At 38.3% G+C, this 13,968-nt stretch overlaps 1 protein-coding gene across 1 annotated transcript in view; it reads left to right on the top strand.

Annotated features, from left to right (window-relative positions):
- The window catches only part of ADAMTSL1 (ADAMTS like 1), a 410,929-nt gene that overhangs the window by 175,157 nt on the left and 221,804 nt on the right, over positions 1-13,968 (top strand). The window contains exons 8-9 of the mRNA XM_004581085.3: positions 8,747-8,858; positions 12,213-12,351. Of these exons, the coding sequence (XP_004581142.2) occupies positions 8,747-8,858; positions 12,213-12,351 (251 nt within the window). The remainder of the gene's footprint in view (positions 1-8,746; positions 8,859-12,212; positions 12,352-13,968) is intronic.

Here is a 13,968-nt window from a genome sequence, read left to right as displayed (position 1 = left end):
ATAATGTCCTTCCCTGTCCTTTTTGATGTGTGTCAGATTGAAGTCCACATCATCTGAAATTAAGACAGCTACCCCAGCCTTTTTTTCTCATCCATTGGCATGAAATATCTGTTTCCAACCTTTCACTTTCAGCTTCTTCGAATCTCTTCTGGTTAGATGTGTCTCTTGTAGGCAACAGATAGTTGGGTGCTCTTTGATAATCCATTCTGTTAATCTATGCCTTTTGATTGGTGAGTTCAGGCCATTTGTGTTAAGAGTTAAAATTGAGAGGTTGTGATTTTGCCCTGCCATACTTGTTTTTGTGGGTGTTGATATCTGTGTAATTGCCCTTCCTTGTGTGGACTTTAGTGGGGAGATCTTCCTGTTTGCCATCTTTGCTTATGATTCACCTCCTTTTTTTCTGGATTTAGTGCATTTCTAAGGAGATTTTGTAGAGCTGGTTTTGTGCTGGCATATTCTTCTAATTTCTCTTTGCTGTGAAAGTATTTGATTTCGTTCTCAAATACGAATGAGATCTTTGCTGGGTACAATATTCTTGGTTGACAGTTGTTCTGATTCAGGATTTGGAAGATCTTTGTCCATTCTCTTCTTGCTTGTAAAGTCTCTTCAGAGAAGTCAGCAGTGATCCTGATTGGTTTTCCCCGGTATGTGATCTTTTCTCTGCTTCGTACTTGTCTTAGGATTCTTTCTTTGTCTTCGTTGGAGTGGAACTTGAGCACCGTATGTCTGGGTGAAGATCGCTTTGGGTCATATCTGCTGGGAGTCCTCTGACCGTCCTGGATTTGGGCTGGGTTCATGTTCCAAGTGTTTTGAATGTTTTCCTGTATAATTTCGTCGAGCACCATTTGCATTCCTGACTCTTTTTCCACTCCTTCAGGTAGGCCAATAATCCTAATATTTGATTTTCTGAGGTTGTCTTTCATTTCTTGTATGGTCTTATTGGCTTTGTTCAGACTTGTCTCCAGCTGTTTCATGAACTGGGTATGTTCGTTTTGTGTGTCTTCCATTTCAGAGATCCTCTCTTCTGCTGTATTTGTTCTGTTGGTTAGGCTCTCAATTTTGTGCTCTAAGTCAAGGATTTTACTTTTCGTTTGTTGTATTTCTGAGGCTATGTGGTTCTTGAATTCCTTGAAGTCCTCCCAATTCTTCTCATTGTCTCTGACATATTTTAACATTATTTTTTTGAATTCCTTGTCTGGTAGATCTTCTATGTCTTCATCTCGCATCTCCGAAATAGACATTGGCTTTTGATCCTTTATTGGTAGGGTGTTGGCACTCTCATCTGGATCATTACCTTTTCTGGTATTTCTTCCCATTGTGTTAGTGTTTCTTTTTTTGAGAGACCTAGGCACCAGTGTGCTGAGGGGTCTCTAAGCACTATCCTGTAGAGATCGGAGTCTGCAGGCGTGGAGTATCAGGGTGTGGGAATTTTCAAGGCACTTTTGGTGCGTCTCCAGAACACTGGACCTCAGGGCGCCACTTCCAGGGCCCAGAGGATTCAAAGCGCACTCTCAGCTCGTCCCCTACAGGTATGCTACCACAGGGCGTGGGGGAGTGAAGGCACTCTCTGTGTGCGCCCCCTGTGCGCGGGATCACAGGGCTCGGAGGATTCTAGGTGCTTTCTCGGTGTGTCCCCAGTACCAGGGACTGCAGGGTGTGGAGCTTCCAGGTGCTCTCTGGGAACGCCTCCTGCACGCGGGTCCGCAGTGCTCTCCTGGTGCGTCTCCCAAGCACAGGACTATAGGGCGTGGAGTGTCCCAGGTGCTCTCTGGAAGCGCCTCCTGTGCAGACCCGCCCACCCCAGCACTTGCAGGGGACCGACTGCCCCAGCGCTAGCACGGGACTGCCCAGCCCAGAGGCGTGCTTGGGTTCCTGTGGGATAGCACCGCCCAGCTGAGTGCCAGACCGCAAAGGCAAGGGGGAGTATCCAGTGTGCCTTTTGCCTTTCTCCCAGACACAGTTTTGGCAGTTTCAAGGCACTCGCCCTGTGTCTCTAGACGCTGGAGTCTGGGGGGAGGGGGAGGGGCGGGGAGACGAGCACCAATTGTGTTCAGGCTCTGTGCATGCCCCTGGGGGGCCAACTCCCGAAGCCTCCAACCCACCACTGTCCCCACCCAACTCACTCAAACCTCAGGTTCTTGCAGTCTGCCTCTTCCTCTGGTGGGAACCCTCGCCGCGGGTGCGTCTCCCGGCTACTGCGTCCGTTGCTGGTCCCAGCGGGTGTAGGCGGGTTGAACCTGGAGGCTGCGGCGGTCCCGGGGGTTGGCAACCAGGGTGGGCGGATGCCGGCGGGTCCCGATGACTCAGGGTCCTGGTGTCCGCAGCGGGCACAGGTCCTGGCGGGTCCTGGTGACCAGGGTGAGCAGATGCCAGCAGGTCCCAATCACCGCCAGTCCTCACGGCCACAGCGTCTGCGGGTTGGTCTGCGGGTCGGTCTGCGGGTCAGTCTGTGGCTTTCAGCGTCTGCACTCAAAGGTGACTCAGCAGGTCAGGAGCGGAAAGTCGTCTTCCCTGCCCTTTGTTATGTTTTTCCCTGGTTGCTCTTCCGAGTTGTGTGGATTTTTTTGGTTCCACACTGTCCAGGGAACTTCACGTTCTTCTCCCTGTATTTCTATGGTGCTCCACTTACGCTTTTGTCGCGTTCTAGCCCTCTCTGTCTGTGAGCTCTCTCACAGTCTTCCTCCTATGTCGGCCATCTTGCGAGTCTCCCCTATGGTTTTTTTATTTTTAATCTTTTAATTTTATCTGCCCAAGAATGTTTTTCTTTTTAATTAGTTTTTATTTATATAAAGCAAACAGATTTCATGTTTTTCATGTGTGTTTTTAGGAATATACAGGTATCTCCATCTTACTAACCTCCCCTTCCTCCTATTTTTGAATTTTTCTTTTAAATTTGTAATGACATACTTTTCATTTATTTTATAATCACTAGCTTAATACTCTCTTATATAATTAATTCAACAGTCTCTGAATATCTTTCATGTAAGAGAGACTTGATAAATGGGGGGGAGGTAATAAAAGGCATCTATTCTCTCTTGTATAATGTCACTTGAAAACCAAAACTGAACAGGAAATGTTTGAAGTAGGGATGTGTATCATTGGGTACTAGAATGAAATGAAATGAAATGAAATGAAATGAAATGAAATGAAATGAAATGATAGTAAATTTGGAGATACTCATTAAGGACTAATGTGATAAACAAAGCTTTGAAGAAAGGCTGGGGAAGCCTTCAAATCTTGTGTGGAATTGAAATCATTTCTTTTCCACTGGAGACTGACCTTTGGCAAATGTTTAAAACCATTTTAGAGTCATCCTGTAACCCAGTCTAATTTTGAATGATCTCATCATGGCCATCTACTTCTTTCCAGTAAAGGAGAAATCTTTATCCTAAGCCAGATGCTTCTTGCTTCCTGACCTCCTCCATATGGGCACAGGAGTATCCTTTTTTTTTTTTTTTTGTCTTCTTTTTTTTTTTTTATTAATTACATTGCATTATGTGACACAGTTTCATAGGCTCTGGGATTCCCTCCACCCCTCCCCATACCCTCTCCCCATGGTGGATTCCTCCACCTTGTTGCATAACCATAGTTCAAGTTCAGTTGAGATTCTTTCATTGCAAGCATATACCAAGCATAGAGTCCAGCATCTTATTGTCCAGATAATTTCATCAGCTTGTTGGGGAGACCTTCTCTGGTCTAAAGGTAGAGTCGGCAGAGTATCATCCTGATCAATTAAAAGCCCCAACATAACAACAATTTATAACGTTATGGAATTAATTGACATGGTATTGAGTCACCAATATGTTAAAAAAAAAATGCAAGTTCTTAACCACATCCTGTGACTACTTCATTGACATTTCAATTTTCGTTTATATACAACCGGGTTCTATACATCTTTTTTTATAATATATATATATTTATTGCATTTCATTTTATAACAACGTTTCATAGGCTCTGATGTTCCCCCATCCCCTCTCCGTGCCCTCCCCCCATGGTGGATTGCTCCACCTTATTACAGTGTTACAGTTCAAATCCAGTCTTGTTTCTTTCAATGCAAGCATGTGCCATGCATAGAGTCCAGTATCTTATTGTCCAGCTGAATTCAACAGTTTCTTGGGAAGACCAACTCTGGTCTGAAGATATAGCTGGCAGAATGTCATTCCGACCAATTAAAAACCATAACATAACATCAACAACAGTTTCCAACATTATGGAGTTAATTAACATTGTATTGAGTGACTGATATGTTAGACACTGCGAGTTCTTAACCATATCCTGTGACTACTTCATTAACATTTCAATTATAGTTTGTATACAACTGACTTCTATCTATCCTTTTTCTTTTTTTATTTATTTATTATTTTTAATTCATTAATTACATTGTATTATGTGACACAGTTTCATAGGTACTTGGATTCTCCCCACCCCTCCCCAACTTCTATCTATCTTAAATTAGCTATAGGATACTATTCAGCTGTCTCATGTCGATTTTCAATTTAGTATTTAGCAGTTTATTGTATTGAAGCATAATTATTACTGAATTTGGCAGATTTTAGGATAGTCTAAACTGGCTTATACCTTTAGCAAGGCATGTGACACCCGTTGAGGCATAGAACACTGTTGGGAGGGGTGTACAGAGAAATCCTCCATACCCTATTTAGGAGTAGTTTATTTCCGTGTCCTACCTAGTAAGGTATGTGTAAGTACCCATTGATCATTTCCTCTCTGGTTCTAAGCTTCCCTTGTTGTTCTGTTTGTTCTAATTTTTTGTTGTTGTTTGTTGGTTTTGTTTTGTTTTGGGGAGAGGCTCCAGGGCAACCCTGATGGTCACTGCAAGAGAGGGTGGGGATCCAGTATTGGAACTAAGTAAGGACCCTCCTCGCAGGGAGAGGGGCTTTCACAGGAACATCCTTAAAGTAGGCCCAGGTCTTCTCTGCTTCTCAGCATTTCCTTCCTATCAAATCTTTTCCCTCTCTATTATCAAATGTTATTTATCCTTCATGCTTTTGATTTGACATGAACTTAAAGTTCAACCGTGGTCCCCAGCCCCACATATTTGCACCACCTTCCAACGGTGTCCTGCAGTGCATTAAGTAACTATGGAAAGAGACCAGCTTTTGTCTTCTCATTTACTGTGGGGATTATGGTGTTGACAGAAGCACTGGAAGAAGAGCCTGGTTCAGAGTTTTTGTTTGTTTTGTTTTGTTTTATTAGGACAAAAGTTACACATGCCAGATATGCTTAGCTCCTTCAATCAAAATTCTAACATAAGGAAGTTAAGTTTTGGGTGTACTGAAAGCAAGAACCTGATGGTTGGGAGTCTAGCTGTGTGAGGCTTCAGAGCTAAAGATGATGTGGAGTAAAGCAGGCTGAAATTAAGAAAACTGGAGAGAAAGCCACAACAGGCTCATTTCCGGGAGCAAGTGTTAGGTGTCAAACTTGGACATCAGATTGGCTTCATTTTTGTAAAAGTTTTTTTTTTCCTATTTCCACATTTTAAAAAAAATAACAGAAAGCAGATACAAGGATCAAACTGAAGATAAACACATAGAGATTCACTGCTACAGAAGTTGCTTGGTACTGGGAAACAAAAATGACAGCTTTTAACTAGGCAGACCTGAATTGAAATCCTGGTCAACTATTCCTTAGCTGTGTAGGCTTGAGAAAGTCATTTAACCTCTATGACTCTCATTTTTCTCCTTGTAATTAACTGTAAATGTTCATTCTGAATAGTTTTTGTTTTGTTTTGCTTTGCTTTGTTTTTAGTTGTGAGGTAGCAATATGAGTTCTTATACACTTCTACTTTGGGATACAACTGATACACCATACATTCAAAACAACAATGTCTCATCTTTCAGAATGTTAGGTCACTACTTTGAATATGAAACTAAGTTACTAATGATTGGTACTTTTAAGATGTTAGAGAAACTTACTTTTTACAAGATCTTAATAAGCTTAAAAAGACTTTTAAGCTTTGAATCCAAAATAAACTCTATTTAGAAATTGTGCCAAAGTGGGTGACAATTGTTCTACCTTGATCAATAAAATTTTTAGCACAAGAAAATATTGAGTAGTTTGATTTAATACAAAAATTTCATGGAAATGGAATTAAAAATTAGATAAACTGATCCAATAAGTTGCTTCGGAAAATTTTTGAAATCCAAGCAAATTTTTCATAATATACCTTTTCTCTATTCATGCTTTTATGTTAAATATGTTTATTAATTACCAAAATGGGGATACTGTAAGTATATGTATATATTTTTCTCAATTCTCATCTTAATGTTATATTAATACAAAGAGAACCAATTCAATGTAATTCATAGATAGAATTCTAAGAATATAATGATACTTCCCTTCCTCCTTCTGTCATATACTCATTCTGTGAATTTTTGGAAGACCCTTGTACATAGTAAGAGTTGAACCAGTACTGGCTGCTATAATAGTTGTTGCTATTATTAGTAAAGATAGAATATGACTATTGACAAGGGAAAAGCAAGAATGGTATCATTATGAAAGAAAAAGGCAAGATTATGGATCCAGATATCTGGATAACTCATTGCTGGTTTTATCTTTTTAAAATAAAGAGGGTGCTATTGACTTCAACCTCATTTCAGCACAAGTATAGGCCCTCAGCCTCAGGGCAGTGTTGATGCACTTCATACATGTCGGCATTGACCAAATTAAGAACAATGCCAGAAGCTTTTTGTTTTGTTTCCTATAGTGAGGTGTTTACTAATGTTTCCTTTTAATAGGAGAACTTCTTGTCATTCATTTCTTCCTCCTAGTACAGGAGGTGTTTTCCTTAGCATCGTCTCTGGATCCCCAAAAAAGACATGCCCCACGTTTTTGCCTTTTTGTATCAGACCGAAAGGCAAGTCCAGACACTATGAATATTCTGAAAGAAGCTGTCTCCAAGTATTATGATGTTATATCCTCCACACTTTGATGGCACCTGTTATTCTTCCCCCTCACTGTCCCGGGATTCAGTTGACTCTCCCGCATTACAATGGCAACCTGAAAAATAAAATTAAAAGGCAGAAAAAAACAATATCTTTCTGGGTCTGAACAAATTTTCTGGCCTTTTAATTTTTTCAAGGAGCTTGTGTTCAAATGAAAAGTCTTCTTGTAATAGCTTTCCAGCATGATAACCACACATCCCTGGAGACTTAGTGGATTTTGTAAGCTAATGGGGGGAAAGAGCTTTCCAAAGAACATGATTAATACTACATCCCTAAGCAAGCAATTAGGTATCCTTGTATGTGACACATAGGACAGGGAAATATTAATCTACAGGCAGTGCTCCCTCTTTGTGAAAGACACTGTATTGCTTCAGCTGTTTTTGTTTTAAAGTAGGGAATTGTATCACTGTTTATTCTAATTAGCAAAGACCTGAATGTTCCATGGGTCAGAATCCCAGTGCAATATGAGATGGTCCACTGGTTTTCTTTCTTCTTTCTGCTTTACAGCTCTCCAGATTTTCTGAGGACCATTTCCATATTTCTATCTGAACTGCAAAAACTAATCTTGACTTTGCACATGACAGTGTAGTCTGTAAGATAATCTGAAGGCCAAATCCATCACATTACTTTGGATGAATGGATGTTGTAGCAGTCATGAGGTTTAGACTCATATAACATGCCATGTGGTGCAGTTGGGCTCTGACACTTGTGATGCACTTGGAGTAAAAAGTAATCCTCTCCATTGTACTTGGAACCTTCTTTAATACAATAAATCCAAACCTTCCCCAACACTCTAAACATTGCATGATGTATTTTTTGTTTCTGTTTTATGAAGACAGGAAATACTTTATTCAGAAATCCATCAAAGAACTAACCTGTGTGGGTCTGCAGCAAAGCATACGTGCTTTAAAGCATAGCTTAATAATTGCATCTGAGAACATACATTGTTATGTACAAATGAACTGATCCAATCGCATCTTGGCAGTCTTCAAAACAGCATAAGCTTCCCTATACACCATGAATCATCCTGTCTTCATGAAATTAGTTGTTCATGTTAGGTAAATTTTAGAAGTCTGGGTATGTTTCTCAACCTTGTACTTTAAAGAACAATTAAAGAATTTTTGTCTCACATGTTCCCTTTTTTTAAAAAAGGCATTATAATTTCCAAAGGCATCAATTTTATTTGGAAGTAGCTGCTTTGTAATAAAAGTTAATATTGTTCAAAGTTTAGCTCTTGGACAATCTTGTCTGAGTCACATGGATCTCTTGACATAGACAGGAATTTGCATTTTAACAAGCTTCTAATTGGCAACTTTGCACATTAAAATAATATCTGAATCACCAAGTTGATAGGAAGATGATGCATGCATGTGTCTGAAAGTGGAACTCCTGTTTGAATCAAAGGTAATGTTTTCAATTTCTACTCTGTATGGCATTTAAAATTTTCTTGTAACAAATTGTGTAATTTTGAATCCATATTTTAAATATACACGTAATTTTGTTTTTCACAGCAGGGAGTTTGTGAATAAATGTGGGGAAGGGAGTGCTGTGCTGGCATTACAAATTGGCACATTGCTCTTCCTTGTTCTGTGGCGACAGAAAAGGTGACCATGAAGACCTCATATGCAAGAACCATTTTGTCATCGCCTCTTCTCTCTAGATGCGCTCCTTCATATAGCCCAGGATCATCAAGACTATTTTATGTGCTTGTCCCAAGTTGCAAGGGACCCAGAAAGCACCACCCTGTCACATTAGTTCATCTGCCTCCCTGTTATCTTCTGCAGGTCCGTAACTCGGGGCCCGCCGACAGCACAATCCAGTTCATCTTCTATCAGCCTATCATCCACCGATGGAGGGAGACGGATTTCTTCCCTTGCTCAGCAACCTGTGGAGGAGGTAATGGTGTTTACTCACTGTAAAGTTGTCTAATCAAAGAATAAAGTGACTTCAGCAAGGAAGAAACTGAGTACTGTGATGGAGCAGAGTCCTTCTGAATGGAATCATTCCTAAGGCCCTCCTACAAGGCGTAGGTTAATGAGGTGTCCATGCGCATCTTCTGTCTGTAGAAACCAGCTCAGGAAGCACTTTACTGCTTCCTTTGGTTTCATGAAATATCATGACTACAGATACATATCATTATTCGACAAAAGCTTAATCTTAAGGTATTTCCTTTCATTTGAGGATAAACTACTCATCTGTTTGAAGTGAAGTCATGTATATAGGAATCAAGTACATAAAATCGCCAAACTTACTTAACTAGAGGAAATAGTTTATTAATTACAAGGGGAGAAATAGCTGCATTGTCAGCTTTAGCTCTATTTTTTAGCTCCACCCCATCACACATGCATCGAAAGAAATGCTTTTTGCTACAGCCATTAAATGCATGTCTCATTAAAAGTCATAAAGTGAATTCCTGTTTCTGGTACTTCACATCTGTAACATACATGGCTCGCTCTTTCTTTTTTCTTTCTTTCTTTTCTTTTTTTTTTTTTTTTGCTATTGGAAAATTTATTTCTCACCTATTGTCTGCTCTGCATGATTGTTTGATTACATAATCATTGCCTCAACTTAATTCAAAATATTTTTACTCATTTCTCTACAGCAGATCTTTTAGCTGAAACATTTATGCTATATTAAATGCATCATATCTGTGATAATGGGATTAATAGGTTAATACCTGAATATTTTTCTGTATTCCAGTTATTGCGATCGTTAGGATTGAGGTCCAGGAGCATCACAGTTTTTGAGGCCATTGCTATATGTCATCAGATTCTTTGCAAAAGAGTAATAAGAACTGAGTGAATACATTGAATTCATTACCAGCTGAGCCAGTATTTATGGATTAACAGTTTCTAAACTTTTTAATATAACTGGAATAAACCAGCACATCAAAACTTTTCAACTGTGTCTTCACGGATGCCCTCTGATTGACTTTGAATGCCTGCCCACATAGTTACCACTAAATTGATTTGACAATGAATTGAAGGATGTTGCCTTAAAATGAAGACAAATGATTACCCAGCCATGTTTATAAAACCGCCAGAAAGTATGATATAATCCACCTGTGGTAACTCTGCCTACATAGGTTAGCAAATAATTGAAAATGCAGTTCTGTAGAACAATGTTGGATTTCAGCTTAAGAGCAATCAGTCAAAATGCTATCAAGTGTTTTACTAAGTTGTACAATAACCACTAATTCAACATTTTCAGCATTTCAATAGAATAACCTTTCAAGTTGTTTCGTCTATCCTGCATAGAAAAATTGCTTTGTTTAAAAATAAACTGCTGATTACTTTAAGGTTTCATGGAAATATATTGTTTTCTGTGTAACTATTAATAACTAGCACAGGAAACATTTCCAAAGAAAGAAACCTAAAGAAATAATTTTAAACAATATCCAGGCTCTGTGAGAAGCAGCAATGCGTTTATTGGCACAGCATGCCAATTTCCCGGACAGCTATTTTAGAGTTTGATTTTAGTGATCTTAACAGTAACTTAAAATGTATTAAAGGGTTGATGTTCATGTCTGTCTGACCCTGCTGGATCTCATTTTCTTCACATTTGGGTAGAGAAGTAGAACTATCAGTAGTATTTATTTATTCTTAGTATCAAACTCTTTCTTTAAAAAACATATTACCAGGAAATGCACAGGGGAGGAAAACTGTTGTGAGTGAAGATGTGAATGGTGTGGTTACCAACCTTCCTCCCACTTCATGAGCCAGTCTGAAGATTACTAAAAAAAAAATTCTAAATTCTCTTCTCTAGTTCCCTGCTAAACTATTGGGACATTTTGCTGATTGTAGTGAATTGCAATCCAAACAACTTGTGAAACTTTAGAAAACATTATTCACCTTTTTGGTCAGTTACACATGTTTGTTCTAACCTTTCATTTTATAGACTCTACACTAGCTCCAAGGCAAAGGATTAAGATGGCAAATCCTGATTTTGAAAAAACATAATCTCAAATTTGTAGCTATTGTTTGCACTTACATTTCACTACATAATTCCTTCCTTGTTTAGAAATAATTATTTGGGAAATTATAAAATGATTAGCTTTTCATAAAATTGGCTGCAATGGAATTGGAAAGCAAAATATTTTTATCTAAAATATAATTTAGCTACTTAATTTTCTTGTAAAGAAAAAAATAGATGGAACATATGTTGTTATGCATGGCTTTCCCTGCTTTTCATCTTTCTAGTATAATTTTAAAAGGATTTTTTTTAGGTTTTTAATGAACAATTAATTTTTGTGGGTGGTCTGAGAACACAGCCTCAAGCCGGGAAATCTGGCTTAAAAGCCTCCTTTTGATTTCCTAAAACCTTTTACAGGTCCCTTGGCAATTTAACTCTTACTTCCTCCTTATTTAGCAGTAATTCCAACACCTGCCAAATAGAATATATTTGTATGTCTGGTTAGGGTTAGAATGATACAAGCAGCTTAATTTTTTAAATTCTCTGTACATTTATTTTTGCCCCAAGAATTTATGTCGAGATTGTGCTCCACCAGTAACTCACTAAACAAGCCCGGAAGGGAAGAAAAGCATCATAAATGGATATGTCATGCAGCAACCTTTTTGGATGGACATCTCTAAACAGTGGGGAATGTATGAAAGGAAGATAACATGGGTGGTTTAATATAAAGAGCAGATACCCACATGCACAAAAAAGATAAAGAAAAATATGAATTGTAAAGAATTTTTGGTGCTGGAATCCTAATTGTCCATTTATTCACCTCAACTCATTCAGGTTGAACCTTGACAAAAAGAATGCTCCTGAGCATCTGGCGAGATCTGATCTTCACTGTATGCTTACGAAGGAAATGCTGGGATTCATTTGATTTATATGAGCGTTTACTCCCTGGGTAATAGGGACGTAACATTGCACTCTGTAGGATGGTTTGGTAAACAAATACCAGTTGGGTTTTTTTTTTTTTTGGATACCAACTGTGGGTTATATTTTTAGGTTATACAAAAGAAACAAAAACACTGATTTTTACCACAGTCTTAGAATCTAGCTATACACTGCTATAATTCTAGTCCTATCATATCATTTACATGATAAAATCTGAGTGGATTACTTGAAAAAACAGAATCGGAGCCCTACAAAAATTAATGAACCTTCTAATTATGAGTCTTTTTGATTTCCTGAGAAGGAATAGTTTCTATTAATGTGAGATAACCAAAAAGATCTAAGTGGACAGGTTGCATTGGCAGATGCATCTGCACTTTCCTGAATGCTCTGATGTTGCAGGGTACCAGCTGACATCGGCCGAATGTTATGATCTTCGGAGCAACCGTGTGGTTGCTGACCAATACTGTCATTATTACCCAGAGAACATCAAGCCGAAACCCAAGCTTCAGGAGTGCAATTTGGATCCTTGCCCAGCCAGGTCAGTCAAATTTAGTCAATCTTTTATCATATGCATAAGTGAAGCTCCAATTAAGCCTCTTAAATTTAAAGTAAAACTTTGAAATTAAAAATAAAATGAAGTTAAAACGAGTAAGTGTTGCTGTCCATTTCCTATCTTGTACTCTCAGCACCCAGGCTCCTTGTTTTTGCTGCTGTGTGATGCCATTTCAGGGATAACAGACATGCTTTTGGAAAGCGGCAGGTGAAGCACTTTTCAGGTCCATTTTGTCCTCTGATTTCTTCTTATTCTGGCTCCTGTTTTCTCATTGCAAAATCCATGCCCATTAACTAATTGCTGTTCTTAACCAATAAAATGGCAAAATTTTCTCAGGACCTTTCCATTTTGATTTGTATCCCTGATCATGAATATGATCAGAGTAGACCATATCTCAAATTCATAAATGGTTCTTCGCAGCCCACAGGTGGTCCATGTGATTAACTGCAGTAAAAAACCAACTATTGAGCAGTTCCACTTTTCAACATACTCAGCTTTTGCTAACTAGGAAGAATTTATTTCTTCTTGTCATTTTGTATAGTCTGTTTAATTAGGAGCCTTAAAGAGATATTTAATATTCTCATACATTATTTGGTTTTGGAAACCATCAGTTAGCCCCCAGATGACTTGCAAGATCAAGAATGAACCTGAACAAAATGAAATATTTCACGGAGGGGGTAGATCAAGAATTTTGTTATGGCAGTCACATTCACCCTTGCACTTAAAACGCATCCTGGTGTTTCTCTCCAACAGCTTAGCTGGTTCCTCCTTCCTAAAAGAGATGAGAAAAATTTTTCCCATACCAAAGTAATTGAGAAGGCAAAAACAAAATAGTTTCCAAAATTCCTTGGATTTCTGGGAAATACCTCAATTGTATTTTTTAAAAGTATGGTTTACTAATTATAAATGCATAAGAAGAAAACTTTAGATAGTAAAAGCACTACATAGAGAGTATGAATGCGTGTCTATCTGTCTTCAGGCTGTAAACAATACATTTTTTTTCTGGGGTTAATTTTCTAATGTTTATGTTCTTATACTTTGTCTACCTTCTATTTGTGAAATTTAAGTTCTACACATGATGTGAAATTGGTGCTGTTAAATAGCTTGTAGGAGCCATATTACCTGTTTATACAAGTAAATTTGTTAAGTCATAATTATATCTATGCAATTAAATTCTGTTTTAGAATTATACTGCTTATATTTTATCTATGCCTGTGACAGGAAAATCAATGACCTGGAGGCATAGTTTTTCAATTCAGTTAGGTTGGCTCAGCCGGAGAGAAACTTTGAAAACTTTATGCATGTTTGCATGAATATTCATGTATATATTTTCAGAAGAATGACATCTTCATATCCTTTCTTAATTTCCTCTTCAGTAAAGAGATGGCCAAGGAAGATAACTGTGAAATAGATGTGTTCTGTTAACAATTTGAAGAAAATTATAATTATAAAAATCTGCTCACTTTTTTCCCATTCTTCCCTAACATTTTTGGCCCATTTCTTATTTGAAAGCAAAAGGCCACATTCTGTATCATCAAAAGTCTGTTTATTTGTAATAATCATCTTCATGTATATACCAATTATTCTTCCAGGCTTCAGGAA

Source organism: Ochotona princeps, chromosome 14 (genome assembly GCF_030435755.1).
Source record: "Ochotona princeps isolate mOchPri1 chromosome 14, mOchPri1.hap1, whole genome shotgun sequence".
Classification (NCBI taxonomy): Eukaryota; Metazoa; Chordata; class Mammalia; order Lagomorpha; family Ochotonidae; genus Ochotona; species Ochotona princeps.
Note: the sequence above shows the minus strand (reverse complement) of the source record. Positions and strands in the feature narration are given on the sequence as shown.